The sequence below is a fragment of the Aptenodytes patagonicus genome, chromosome 2 (assembly GCF_965638725.1).
Source record: "Aptenodytes patagonicus chromosome 2, bAptPat1.pri.cur, whole genome shotgun sequence".
NCBI lineage: Eukaryota > Metazoa > Chordata > Aves > Sphenisciformes > Spheniscidae > Aptenodytes > Aptenodytes patagonicus.
Genome location: NC_134950.1, coordinates 133,919,064 through 133,934,630, shown reverse-complemented (window position 1 = coordinate 133,934,630; position 15,567 = coordinate 133,919,064). Strand labels below are relative to the sequence as shown.

Genomic DNA, 15,567 nt, shown 5'->3' with positions numbered 1-15,567 from the left:
TCATTGCTACAATTTATTCTACATAAAGATCATAACTAACACCACAAAAGCCCACTGCAGATTTAAAGCGAAGCATGAAGAAAAATGTTTTTCCCACTGATAGCTAGTAAATTTAGGCAGAAGAATTGTATCCCAAACTGTAGAACACAAAAAGTTGTATATGTGTTATAAAAAATGCAATTAAAGTAAATTTTTTAATGCCCTCAACAACAAAAAATTGATTATATTTTTATCCCTCTTTCCATTCAATTGCACCGTGATTTAATGTCCACTGGACCAGCAAGCACCACGAAATCAAACAACATAATTTTTCAGTCATAAAAAGGTAAGTAATTTAAAGCTACACATGACAGATGAAGAGCCTCGCTGCACCTTGCATGCTGTTGGCAGTACAGCGAACTTCACTGAATCGAATTACCTAGATAGCTGGAAATAGTCTCTCAATATGTACATACAGTTGTGGACCCCATTGTAGCTCCAGACTCAAATAGTGCCACATATGCAGAACTTGTCCTTTTTCACAGAAGGGATGAGCTGCTGCAGTGAGTTTGCAAATGAAACCCAATGTGGCAGATACAGTACTACAGCATCTCCCCTTACGTTCAGAACAAGGAGCAGTGGCACAGGCTCCTTGGTAACACAGCGAGATGACTAAGTTAATCCTTAAACACACCACAGCATCAATGTTTTCTTCAGTAAAGCTTAAAAAGCTTCAGAAAACGATCAAAGTCAAAGCAGTCACCAAGGGCCAGGTCACTAAGAGCGACAATTAACTACTACTGTCAAATTACACTTCCTTCTTTTGAATATGGAGACTGAGAAACTACAGCAGCTCAGGACTGCTTTCCACATCCTCTGTTTCCCGCAGTATTTTCCACATCTAGGTACTCAAAAGATTAACTGGCTGTATTATATCAGTAAGTACTGCCAATTGGTCTTCAAAATGCTGCCATCCTGGATACAATTCTCCCACAGGTGTTTGCCCAGCTTTGTGGGACTGATCCAATTACCCTTCTTCCCTGAAGGATCTAAACTACGGACACTTAGATCTGCTCAGTCCTACTTTGTGGGGAATTAAACTATGGGCAGTAAGAGAAGGAAGCAACTGTTATTTTCTATATTGGAAGGAGAATAGAAAATCCCTATTTAATTTTCTAATCACTGCACCTTAATATTGCCTACAATCAATAACTAAAAAAGCTATCATCAGTTTTAGACAATCTACGGTACTTTTGTCTGCTCTATATTTCTTCCTTTACATTATTAACCTGGATAGCAGTAAGATCCTACATGATCCTCAAAGGTATTCAGTAGCCTTAGTCAGCCTGCTAGAAGCAGTGCACACATGGCCAGAAGAGCCTTTTAAATACTATTTAGTTTTTAATTTGGCAACTCCAAAAACTCTTGAGTTTTAGAATTCTGCAAACTATCGATTTTAGGCTCAGTGAAAATCCCTCCACAAAAGTTAAAAACCACTGTTTCAGATTAAACAGACTCTTTAGATATTTTCTTGTGTAATAAACAGATAAGAAGAGTAGAAATCAATAAAGCCTTAACAACTATTCTATGTTAATGCACTTTAATATTATGAGGCACAATGGCATCTCTTCAGAACATTTCAGTTATAGGATTTCAAGTTAAAGAAAATGTATTTGAGCAAATAATTGTTGCCAGCAAATATTCTAGTTATACTCGTCTGTAGTACATTACATTATGGTAAAAGAAACATGCAGCTGAGAAGGTAGATAATGGTCAGTTAAGTTGTCTCAAACTCACATAAATTATTATTCTATATCAATAGTGACAAAACAGAGGAGAACATCAAGTTAAGTGCCCTGAACGCACAGCAAGAGTTACAGCAACAGCGATCATTTGACAAACTGTGTAACACAGCCTTGATTAGGAGTGGGAATTCTCCAGACTACAGCAAATTCTTACTTTAGAATTCCATTTGCTCCTGTGTAAACTTCTATCGCATTGGGACTAGAAGGCAGCATGGTAATAATTCTGTCTGCTCTTTCTGCTACATCTGCTGGGGAATCCGTTACCTTTTAAAGAAGAAAAAAATATATAAGCTTACATTTCCTGAAAGAGAAATATCAACATGTTTGCTGAGTTTGTTTTTAGTATTTGCAGGTCACCTGTCACAACTAAGCTAGGTAAAAAATTAGAACACAAGACAAACTGTGCCCTCCTAATGGAAATGTCAGTTAATTTGATCCAGCAACAGAAAAATAAAAAAAACTGAAAAGGATGTCATGTCACAGAAGTTCCTCCAGAACATCCATCAATGGGGATGCTTGCATCCCATCAACCCATTCATGAATCTTCAATTCATTATAAACCATGCATCTATGCAAAATATCACTCTACAATGTTTCTAAGGAGGGACAACACTAAGGATGACAAAAATCTCTTTTTTTTCCTTGGCTTTGGAAGAGAGGAAAACTGAGGAAAAGAGAAATAAAAGGCTTAATGCACCTCTGAGCCTCCCCTTAAAAAAAATCAGATAAACTAACTGATGATTCTCACAGTATTATGGCTGACATTTTCAAAAAAAGAAAATTATCAGCTCAAGCATACTTCACCGAAAATGTCTGAATAGGTTTCAAAATATATTGTTAGCTATTTATTGTTAAATAAACATACTTAACTTACCTTCCCCAGCTCCTCCTCAGAGGCAGGCAGTATGGTATTTAAGATACGTACACAGCAAGTGAAATACTGATAGCTGAAGTACTGAGTTTTGCCGATGAACTCAAAGAACACAGAGTTTTACCAAGAAGGCATTTGCCACTAACATTTTTGTCCAATACTAGTTTTCAATAATTCATTTCTTTAGAAAATGCATTGTTAATACATTCATAGCTCCCACGAGGATCAAATCTGATTTCACTCATTCAGGTAGTTTTACTGAAAGGAATTAGGTTCCAAGCCGGAAGCAAGATGATGACCTTTCCATAATGTAGACAAATCAACGAATTGATGACCTCGTTTCACCATTCCTTATCTATTTTTAACTACAGGTATTTGTTATCATTTTTGTTAGTTCTGATACTAAAGGCACTTACGTAAATATATTATCTTTTTATATACAATGCTTTTATAAGGTCTCAGCATCAAAGAAAGCAAGGTATATACACATTTGTAACAAATGCTGAATAATATTTTGAAGGATTTCTGGGATACAGCATGATAAACTTCCTGATTTCGGTTTTACTTATTGTAAAATAAGTAAAAGAAGGGAAGACTGTATATATTCACTGAGCAAAGCTCTCAAAAAAAAAAAGTAAAGAAACTGGCATAGATGGGACTTAGAAACATGCAGTTTTTGTTTTGAAAGAATAAGTTAAAACTACACAAAACATCTGGTATAATGCACAGTTATAAAAGGAAACATACTCTAGTCCAAAGAACAAAGGTTGGGAGGAATAAATGAGGCAATTATAAGCAGAAAAGCTTCTATACCTGATTAGTTAATTTTATGACTTGCTTCCCTGGAGACTGGAGAGCCTAGCTCTTTATATAGGAGTATGACACCTTCCTCTTTAGTTCTGAGTATCTCTGGTTTGGTTCAGTCCCAATGTGTATTATTAGAGGAGGAATGAGGATGTAAGTAGCAAAAAAAAGTGGGAATTAAAGCGGGAATTGTCATTCTTGGCTTTTCGGTACTGTAACAAATATGATTAATAATCCCAGAGGAAACCTACCTACTTGGTTCAACAAGCAACATACAAAACTTTTTTTTATTTGGGATTTCCTGTCTCAGAAATAAAGTTGAATGATTTGAAAGCTATTAAGAAACATTAAGCATTTTACATCATTAAGAATATATGTGTAACCTTAAAAAAACATACCAAATACTAATTGCTGATTATTCACATAGACCATACTGGCTCAGAGTAGCAGCCCAGCAAGTTCCATACATGTTCTGATACTTGCCAGTTCAAGCAAACTTTTGCAGTATGCAACTCGATAGGGGAGATTTTTCTTCATACTGGTCATTGGTTTATGCCCTTCAATATGCACATCTGCTTATATTTGTTCCAAAATGCTACGCTATTTTTTTCTTTATATTTACAATAAGTCAATTAATAATTCTGCTTGCCTGAAATGCCATTCTCACTGAATACACTGAAGAAAGCTCTGTTTTTATCAGATGACTTCAGTAACGGTCTCAAACTTCCAAATGTGAGATATGATTCAAAGATATGTAAACTGAAGCAAACTAACTGTGTGACATACATGCACTCCGCTGTGTGAGAAAGAAAGTGGTAACTATGAGGAAGGGGAAGAGACTACAGTAGAGTGTGGAGGCAGCCTACTTGCTCACAGCACTGTTCAGTATTCTCCCTTGTTTGTAGCCTTGCAACTTTCTCCAAGTTTCACCCCAAGTGGTTCTATATGCTCCTGCTCAGCTAGTTTTCCCCTTACTACTTACCATCAGCAGGCAGGTGGCTGCCTCCTGACATAAACTTCCTCCCAGCTCTTTAGCTCTTCAGAGGCTAAAGAAAGCGGAGTCACAGAATATGCAGACTTATGATCAACATCCTCCGTATACCTTAGTAGTAGCACTGACTTTAAACAATGGACATTTGACAATATTTACTGTCTCTTGGGGGACATCTTTTCACCTCTGTAACACTCCTGATGGTTTTAGCCTACCAGCCAGACCAAAGAGAAAGCAGCCCTCGGAGCCCAATGTTCCTTCTACAGTAGTTTCTACAAGGCCCCCTGGACCCACAAGTTTCCAAGTCCTGAAAAAAATGTTGGGGTAGGATTTACACCTATAGATCAAGTTATGTTCACATATTTTCTTTAAGTGTGTTTTATTTGTATTTAAGCCTACCCACGTATTCTCTTAGTGATTTACAATCTTAAAACATAGTTTTGGCTTTATTTTTAAAAGCATTACAGTTCACCTTTAATATCACATGTTAAGTCTTGCAGCGGATGCCAAGGATTCTATTACTATGGCAATAAGCTATCCAAATGGGCAGCCACAGCAAAGAGATCCCACTGCAAAACATGAATTAAAAATACAACCAATTGTTCAAAACAGACTTCCTTTCCATTTGCCCAGCCTCTTACTCAAGACAGGTCTGGTTGACGCCTGAGGGTCTCAGCTGCTTTAACAAAATAAAAACAGTAGCTAGGAAAACAAGCTGAAAAGCTTACTTTCCCACTTAAGGCCAAGATTCTGTAATTATTCAGGGGGAGCTGCAATTAATTATCAACAGGTGCACTTTATCATTTTATCTTTTGGGAATCTTGATGTTACCTCATTACTTAAAACAGCTGCAATTAGCTCCAACAGTGTAGACTCTCAAGTCATACAATTCCTCTATCTAGATCTACCTACAATTTCCTTGCCACCACTGGAAAATTTCATCCTACCCTCTACACTGTCACACCAGAGTATTATTTTTGCATTGGTTTCTCCTTACTTTCTTCTTACTTAAGTATATTCGTTTCAGTGTTTTATGCACCTACCCATCCAACCACAACTATCTAAACTACTGTAGCTTTGAAGTATGTCAAAAACATTCAAATACATTTCAGACACTTAGAAAAGACAGTCCCAACCATCTGAGAGACTGAATGGGTTTCTGGGTGTATTAACAGATCAACAAAAGCAATAGCACTGACTGGAACGGGGCCAAGATTTCACAGGTTATATGGCAGGAAGGTAAACCTCCTTAATGTGATCAATTTCCTTCCCTCCTTTTTCCTTTTCATTCCTTCCTCTTCTCTCACCATAACCTTCCTCACCTCCAAGAGAATAAGCACTTAAATAATTAGATTTTTCCCCTGCCCGTGAGGACTGCACCTTGAAGCAGCAGGAAAGCTCATATGTCCCTATAACCCTTACAGCTGTGCCAGCAGGAATTTTTAACTAGGGTCATCTAACCTGGAAAGGTCAAAGTAGGAACCAGATGAAAAGCAGCCCACTGGCCATCTAGACCTGGGGGAGGAGGAAGCAGGAGAAAGAAGGAGGTGAAAGAACAGGCCATCAACCTACTCTCATAAAAAGGGGGGAAAAAAGCTAGCTAGAGAAGTCCAACAAGGTAGCAATTCTGGCTGACGGCATGAAAATGACTTAGGGTAGAATCATGACTTTGCTCCATGCAAAACCTCCCAGATTTCAGACTGTGTTCACTAAGCTGTTTTAATTCCTATTGTGATCTTAACCAAGAAAAAAACAGATTATTTAAAAAATATCGCATGCAAGAACCATTCAATACATACAGTTATTGTTGGAATAAGGAAAGTTTATTACTATACCTGAGCACCCAAGTCTTGAAATTCTTTGCAAGCTTCTGGGAACACATCATATGCAATAACTGGATATCCATGTTTTACCAGGTTTTTTGCCATTGGATTTCCCATGTTACCCAGCCCAATGAATCCAACTGGGGTTTTGGAAGCCATTGCCCTAGAACACACTGATTTCAAAACAATAAATATCAATATATTTGTATTTTAGAGTAATGTGTTACAATGATGTAACAAAAGCTAGCATGTAATCTGTTTGCAGCGATTTAGACAACTTCAATGGGTAAACTTAAAAAGGGCAGCAATGTGATTCCTATTCCATGTAATTTAAACCGTAGATTGTAGTTCACATTGGGCCACAAATACCATCCCTGAATGATTTCTTACATAGCAAAGAGAATTATTTTAATTAGGAAAATGTGAGTGTTTCAAAAAGTATAGTAATAATCAAACTTGAAGCAACATCCCTGAAAGCTAAGGTCTGAGTTTCAGTTTGAGAGGAGCTCAAACACAGACTTAAAATATGCAGGCTTGCCTGTGTTTTGTTATGTGCCTAAATACTAAACTGAAAATGCAAAATCAAATTATATATATATTTTACAGGCTCCTTATTTGCAACTTTGGTTGCAGCCCTGGGATTTAGCACCTGTTCTCTAGAAATGGACTGAGGCTGCCACTTTATTTCGTGCAGCTCCTCACAGATAGCAACTGGACTCTTCTGATCCTGCACCCAGATAGAAACCACTAACCTAAAAGTAGAAGTCTCAATAATAAATCATTGACAGTTCTTTGAGCCATGTAATCACTTGCACTATAGTTTAAAAGCAAATACTGAAAACTAGAACAAACTAGAGTATAAATACAAAACAATGAAGTCTTTACAGGAATAACCACTGTATTCTATTTGCTGTACTACCAAGACAGAACTATAAAGCATAATCTACAATCTACAGGAAACACTACAGTTTCAGTCAGTTACTTTTTACAAGTAGTTAGTGAGTATCAAATGCTGGACAGTAAGTAGTGTCGCAGGCATCCATCTACTGCAATCACTGTCTCATCACTCTAAACACTCCTAATCCAAGGGCAGCACAATTTGGCAGTGCCAAATTGGGTTTGCTGATTACATAAAATAATTTCTCCTTTACGGCAAAGGAAAAAGTTATGCAGAATGAACAATAAGGCATGGGGCAACTAAGCCAGAAACAAGGCTAACTAACTACGGAACTACTGTAACTCTGAAGTGCACATACAAAAGATGTGCCTAAGCTGGATCTAGACTCTAAGAGGTCTCAATGCTTAGCAAAGAATCCTCTTTAGGCCAATAACACTTGATTAATCATGTTAAAGTTTTTCTGACTTTAAGCTCCTTCTCAGCCAGCAATGGTCATGCTCTTTCATCTGCAGCACTATTTTGGAAGTGCCACATTTAATAAATCAGGTTTGTTGAGAGAACTTTGGTCTGAGACAGTTTCCACAGATGCCTGCAGCAATTACATAGCTAGAGAAGTAGCACAATTTAAAAGAAAACTGCACCGGGAAAATGCTTAGTGCAAACTGAGATAGTCAGGAAACAAGCACATTGCTTTTTTAAGAAGTGTTAGATGTCAAATCTAGGAAACAAATTAACAAAGAGCCTAAAACACCATCATCGGCCATAGTAATCATCTTGGAGTCTTTTCTTCTCATAGTTTCTAGGAGTCAGCCTTTCCCAGTATATCACTTACACTAATCTAAATTTGCTCCTTTTGCTAGCCCGAAGTTTCCAGCTTCCTGTGGAGGTTCAAGTCCTGGTTTTCAGCATCTTTCTTTCTCTACCCTCTCAATACCAGTGGATCTTATTTACCTTGACTTCAGTAAAGCTTTCAAAACAGCCTCCTCTAGTATCCTGGTAGCCAAATGGGAAAAGTATGCACTGGACTGGACTGCAAGACTGCCTGATGCAAGAAGTATTGTCTGGACTGTTGGGTTTAAACAATAGTGATCAGTGGTTCAAAGACTAGCAACAGTCAGTTACGCAGGATGTTCTTCATGGGTCAATACTGGGGCTGCTGCTGCTTAAAAATTTCATCAATGACTGTGATGATGGGACATAAGCACCCACAGCAAGATCACGTATGGCACCAAACTGGGGGGAATGGCTGAAAAACTGCAGGGCAGGGCTATCATTCAGAAAGACTGGAGAAATGGGCCTCGAGAAGTTCAACAAAGACAAACACAATGTCCTGTACTTGGGGCAGGAGACATCATTGCAGGCTGAGGACTGGCTAGACAGGTTACAGCTCTGCAGAAAAGGACCTGTGGATTCCTGTAGACAGCAAGTTGACCATGAGTCAGTAGTGCATCCTTGTAGCAAAAGGTTAATTACATACTGCCCTATATTAGCAAGAGCATACACAAGTCAAAGAAATCGGTGATTCCACTCTACGCAGCACAATACACAAGAGATGTGGTCAAACTGCAGAGACCCCAGCACACATCAATTAAGACGACTGAGGAGCTGGAGAATATGGCGTATAAGCAGAGGCTAAGGGAACTGTCTTTGCTTAGCCTGGAGAAGCAAAGGCTAATTGCAGTCTTCCACTACCTACGGAGTGGGAGGGAAGAAGAGTTACAGAGCAAATGAAGCCAGATTCTTCACAGAGGTGCAGAACAATAGGACATGGGGCAATGGCCAAAAGCTGCAGGAAGGGAAATTCCAGCTGGAAGTAAGAAAAGCATCCCTGATGAGGAGAAAGGTTCTGCAGTGGAACAGGCCACACAAAGAAGTGGTGGCCTCTATCCTTGGAGCAACCTTGGAGCATCCTGAACAACCTGATCTAGCTTTAAAGTTAACCCTGCTTCCAAACCTCAGGTTTTTTTGTTTCTGTGAATTCCAAGTAACCTCATTGGAAGCATAAATCTGGCTACCATGTCTAGGCTCATTCTTGTAGACTCTTCACTTTTACCCTGATCTCTTCTTTTCTCACACCACCTCATGGACATCTAACCAGCACCTCAAACTAAACATCAAGAAATCTCTTAATTGTCTTCAGAAAACTTTCTCGATACCTTTTTTCTATGTCAGTGCTGACACCAGCAGTGATGCCTGTCACTCATACCTACAGCCTAGAAGACCCATCCATGATCTGCTTAAATCTCATTGATCCCTCCTTCATCATATCTGACATCTCAGCGACTTCAGAACCTGGCCACCTGCCTCAACTTAACAGACACAATCTTGCCTTGATCTTCATGGAAATATTGGGAATTGAGGAGGACATTTTGCCCATGCTACTTTCTGTCACTCCTTCTCTGCCTTACTTTTCTCTACAAAACTGCTTTGCTTTGACGACTTTTCATGGCTATCATCACATCTTACTATTAAGACATCAATTGGTAATTGGACTGCAATGACAGGCCTATTGCCAACAAGCATCTCTATTATTTCTCTAAGGCAGCTCTTCACAATGTGAATATCCATGAAACTAATCCATTCTTCTACTATAAGGCCTTCCTTAAAAGTCTTCATTTTGCAATATCCCCAGAAGCCATAGCAACAGTTAGGCTGGAATACAAGGCAACATGCTGATCGGTATTATTATTGCGTCACTGTATTCTATTATTTCCCCTTTTGTCTGTCTCTGTTGATTTTCTCCTGTCTTAGTTCATGAATCAGGGACCATTTTCTGTCCTGTGCTAACTAGAACATATTCAAATCCACAGAAATTGGGACCTGTTAGAGAAATAGTCCAATTCCTGACTCAGTTTCTGACTTCTTAGTTTGGTTTAACTTCTCACAGCCCAGTGTTAAATTAGCCACTTTAAAATTATATAATTTGATTAACAGCTTTGAAAAACCTCCGGATCCCCAGGTACCCAAATATAGGAAAACCGCTTTAAAGGGCTGATTAAATCAGCTCACAGGCATACCTAATAGAGCTGATTTCAATTAAATTTGAATCAACTGCATTTAGAATCATGGCTTATTTTTTAATGACTACTTAAGACAGTGGGGGTTTCCCAAACAGAGGAAGTTTAAGAAGACACGATTTTTCACATCTTCATATTAGATGAAACTCCACAGGTGCTATCATGGAAAGTGATGTCCAGCTTGAATATCTAGGCACTGTTTACCATTTGATACATGGCACAGGCTCGGTTTTGAAATAACTGTGTAATTCAAACATCTAAGGATTGACATTCTGTAAACGCACATACACGTACGCTTAACTGATCTCATCAATTCATTTGCAGAAACTGTCCCTGTGGTATTGGGTCCATTTTACTTCAACCATAAAAACTACAGTAACCTGCTGCAATCACATGGCTGGAAAAATGCCCAGTCCACATTCAACTTCTAACAGAGGGCAGAACATCCAAAGTAGGAGCAGTAGAAGCTACTTTTAAAATAATCACTGCAATAATCACCATGTGCAACTAATTCTCCTTCACTGGGAATAGAACCAGCAACATAGGTTAATCTATAAAACAAGTTAATTGTGAGCAAAACCAGCTACAGCTACACTGTCTCCAAAGAATTTGGGCTTTTCCCAGGAGAGTCTTCATTATTCTCTTGAGGGAACATGTGTTCGCAGAGTGCCGTGCCTATGAAGGCTCCATTGATGAGGAGGATCAATTTATGACCCTCTTGCCATATTGGGGGCTTATAGACAATACAGATAAAAATGTTTTGCTTTGAAAAGTCAGCCTACAATAGAAACACTTGACCTAATCTACAATTTCACAAGAATTTTACCTTAAAAATAATTTAATTAAAAAATCAGCAAGAGTTTATGAATCTCTGAATGCCTTTTCCTGAACAAAATACATCCATTAAGAGAGTAAATACAGAAATGCACAGATTGCAATCCTGTCCTTAGAATACCTGGCCTGTCAATGACCTAAAACTTGTCTTTTCAAGCTTCTATGTGAGGATACTGAAAGCAATTTTCTTTTTAACTGAACGATGACAGTTACAAGTTTAGATCATTTCAGATGTTTACATTTCATTTCACACTATCTCCCAAAGTAATGACTCTTACAGTTTCAAGAAAGAATTTCAGCTCCAGTGGTGCCTTGAATTCACTGCAAATACTAGACTGCACAGACACTATAATACGCAGTGCAGAGGACATCTCTTTGTATTCAAACAAAAAGGAACTAATAGCTGGATAGGACCACAGACAGTAGAGCTGGAAAAGGTCCAATATGCTTGTACTCCGAAGGAAAGCACAGTCTAACTGGCCAAGAACAGGACTGAGGAACCAGTAACTCTCAACTTGTAATCTCAACTATATTACTTACTTTTTGGCTTTATAAAATCTATTTTGAACCATGTTCATCAAAATGTCTAGCCCCCGGGGTGGAATCCCTAGCTCCACAGTCAAACGAAACCCATAGATCTCGCACAAGGGATAATAGCACCCATATTCCTGTCCCATATGAATTTCCTAATCAGAGTGGTTGCAAGTCATATTAATATTCTTGATCTCTCTGGATCAGTGAATCTTGAGCGCTTTTCCAACCCAGTAGGTGAGATTTAACAGGAGCATGGGAAGATGCCCAGAGGAGGCTCAGCTACTGAAGTTGCTGGTTTTGCTCAGGTCTTTATGAGAAAGTACAGTTGCATATCAAGTAACTTGACAAGGAGAGGGAAACATGATGACAATTCAAGTCAAGTCACTAAATGAAGGATTTTGCCACCGATTTAGCATCTTATGTTCTGGTACAAGTACAACAGAAGACACCATCCCTTTTCTCCTTCCTGCTTTGAAAGAAAGGATCAGAGAGAGCTTGTGTGTTTTGTGCAGACTTCTCTATGGAAATCATAAAACCTCTACTGAACTAGATCCTGGAGGGAACTAGATGGAGAAACATAGAAGTTAGAGGGGCCAGCTGTACATGGGCAGAATCAGGTCTTTCTGCTCCTAGAAGCTTTTGCCAATGGAATTTAAATTGCCCCAGGGTCACAGGCTTTTAAAGGTTATGCAATGATTTTGAGAATTGCACTCTGCCAAAATCATAATTTAAGAAGATTACAAGACTCTAAATTTGGCCAGCTTTACATTGAAAACATCCCACTTGCTTTTCCTTGCCTCTGTAAAGGTCTGCTGATGCAAAACAGACATGCTATCTTGTAACAGTCAGAGTCTTCTTACCTCATTTTTCTTATCTGTAGCTGTACCTCATTAAACATTTGCTAATACATTAAAGACAAAAACATGTAGTATGTACTTTTCATCTAAAAAAAAAATCAAGTGTACACTTGACCCCGTAATTAAGTAATGTGCTGGACTTCAGAGCAGCAGGTCTTTCTGTCATAATCATTGCTTAGTAATTAATGCTTCTCTGCACCAGAGCATGGAATCATTCGACAGTTCAAACACAGCTCCTGCATCAACAAAAGTACTATTTAACTATTAACTGAATGGGTCTCTACTACTCATCCAAAACTATTTGTAAGGACATTTTCGTTCTCTAGCAGGGTACTGTCTTCTTTGATGAACAGCTCCCTCAGCTGATGAATCTTCATTCACCAGAAAATCTTCCTTTCTCAGCCACGATACCTCATTAGCCCTGCTTTCATCCCCCCTAGCAGTCCCCAGGAAGGATTTCTCCACATCCATCAAAAATGTATTTTTAAGCAAGGTCATATACACCCTCTCCAGGAAGCACCTTTGCCAGCGACTGGCAGCTGCAGATCACAAGACTACATGGTCTCTTTCCAATTTGCTAATACACAAACATACATACCCAAGATGCTCCTCCAAAATCTGCCCTCAGCTATTTTCCTCCTAGATGATTTAACAGCCTCTGGTATAAACATACAGAAGAAACAATCCATCACGATCTGTGCCAGCTGCAAAGAGCAACTGACCAAGCAACTAAGGAGCATTCAGTAAGTGAACGAAGGTATGCCACTCGCTAACCAAGCTGGGGTGTTGGACAGCTCTCAGAGCTGGCAAAGTTCCTTTGCTAGGAGGGCGTTTCACTCAGAACGACAGTTGATGAAATCACTACTCAAAGGACAGCTTTTAGACTACTCAAAACTAAAGAAAAGGATGGCAAACCTAATAAACGCATTAGAGATGGGGAAACCTTGACATATAACTAAGCAGTAGAGCTTAGCAGTTAAGAAGGCTTAATGATTAGACCTTCATCCCATAAACACTTCTCAGAGTCAACAGGATTTTCAGCGCTGTCACTACTGACTAAGTAAGTCAGAGCCTAAACGCTGTGGGTGAAATTCTGTTTTATGGAAGTTTCTTGGGAAAGTCACAATTTCTCCTTAGTCACAGTTTCTTGCTCAGGTCTTCAGGCAAAGACAAACTATATTTTTCAACTTTAAGGGCCAGTGTAGCGTTTTGGGTTGCTTTTCACAACAAGAAACGAGATCCCTTCCATCTTCTCTACATTAAACATGCCCATTGGAATATTGACCAAGACAGCAGATTTCAAAGCTCTTACAGAAATATCTGACAGCTACCATAAACAGAAAGTTCAAAACACATTGAAAGCTACTGCTTTCAATTGTGGTATCACAAAACGTACTAAACACACAAACAGGTCTCCTGTATTTAACTTTACTAGCATGTGACCAATATGCCTGCTGCACCTGAGCTATTACTTAGCACAACAGCAGAGCTGCAACTATTAAAAACTATTAAAAACTATTAAAAAACTATTAAAAGCAGCGATTTTATTTTTGAACAGAAAGTTCAAAACACATTGAAAGCTACTGCTTTCAATTGTGGTATCACAAAACGTACTAAACACACAAACAGGTCTCCTGTATTTAACTTTACTAGCATGTGACCAATATGCCTGCTGCACCTGAGCTATTACTTAGCACAACAGCAGAGCTGCAACTATTAAAAAACCCCATGCCTTAGCGGAAGAAAGACAGTCAAACAAAAATAACACTGAAAGCTAATTTCAAAATTAAGTGTCAAACACTTTTCATTGATCGGTTTAAATGAGGTTTAAAGGGGAATTACGATTTTTAAGAAGTTACTTACTTAAAAACAATTAAATAATTCCTGAAACACTTTAAGGGTCAAGATTTTAGAATCATATACCATTTAAAATAGCATATTTCTTCCACTTCACTACTTGAAAAGTCTTCACCTATTTGTCTGTTTGGAGCCTAACTCTACAGTAACATACACGAGCAACAGACTGCTATCGAAATGGCATTGAAAAGACTACTGAAGATGTATTTTCAATTATCTTCTTCAGCAGGTAAAAGACTTGGAAACAGTAGCGTGATTTCCAAGTTAGAAAAGGGAAAAGGTTTGGGCGCCAGTTCTGCAAGTACATTCTTCGTTCACTTGCACCGACAGGACACTTAGAGGTGTTTGCTCCTTCCACCACCCATGAATCCACCATATGTGCGAGAGAGCACCTGCGGAGCTGGAACAGGAGGAAGTGCCGCTGGATTTACCTTCAGTTTAAGGAAAATAATCGGGTACAATGATTGAGAGGGTTGAACTGCCCAAATCTAGGTGACAGGTACTGCTGACATGTCACTGGTGCCACAGGAAACACTTGTGGGCTCCGATAACTTCCAGGCATGCTATTTTAAGCAAATGAATGAAAACATTTATTGAGCTAAGCCACTCCGAAGCTCCGGAACGGCCTCAAATAACGCGGCAGCGGGAGCCGCTTCCCGGGAGCGCGCCGTGCCAGCGACGACCCCCCCAGCGCTCCCCCGGGGGGTCCCTCACCGGGGGCGCTGCACGGCGAGGCGGGCCCGGGGCCCGCCGGGCGCGGAGGGCCCGCGGCCGCCAAGGGCAGCGCGGCAGCAGCGATCCCCGGCCGAGCCCCTTGGAAAGGCCCGGCCTTTCCCCGCCCGGCGACGACCGCCCGGCGGTCAGAGCGGAGCCGCTCGAGCCGAGGGGAGGGGCAGCTCCTTACCCATCGCCGCGCGGGCGGCACGCACCCGCCTGTGCCAGCGCCACCAGCCCGCAGGTCCCCCGAGCACCACAGCCGCGGCCATGCTGCGCCCCCGCGCCGAATGACCTCCGGTCAGCCGCCACCCGCCCCGGCACCTCCCCGCCCGCCACCACCCGCGCGCTGCGAGCGGCAGCTGCGGCAGCCAACCACAGACCCTCCTCGGCGGGACCCAGCCAATGGGAGCGCACAGTCTCCTCCCCGCGGCCGGCCGGCCCCGCCCGCCGCCCCGTGACGGATGGGGCCGGCCCCGCCCCCCGCGACCGGAGCGCGGAGCGGGGCCGGGCGGGGGCCGGGCAGGCGCTGGGGCACCTTATTGGGGCAGCGGAGCTGGCGGCGGGGCAGCGGGTAACCGTA

The 15,567-nt window shown here is 40.6% G+C and overlaps 1 protein-coding gene across 1 annotated transcript in view; it reads right to left on the bottom strand.

Annotated features, from left to right (window-relative positions):
* The window catches only part of HIBADH (3-hydroxyisobutyrate dehydrogenase), an 85,938-nt gene extending 70,658 nt beyond the window's left edge, over nucleotides 1-15,280 (bottom strand). Inside the window, exons 1-3 of the mRNA XM_076331275.1 lie at nucleotides 15,175-15,280; nucleotides 6,286-6,446; nucleotides 1,939-2,048 (exon numbers count right to left, since the gene is read on the bottom strand). Of these exons, the coding sequence (XP_076187390.1) occupies nucleotides 1,939-2,048; nucleotides 6,286-6,446; nucleotides 15,175-15,256 (353 nt within the window). The 5' untranslated portion in view covers nucleotides 15,257-15,280. The remainder of the gene's footprint in view (nucleotides 1-1,938; nucleotides 2,049-6,285; nucleotides 6,447-15,174) is intronic.
* Nucleotides 15,281-15,567: the final 287 nt, after the last annotated feature.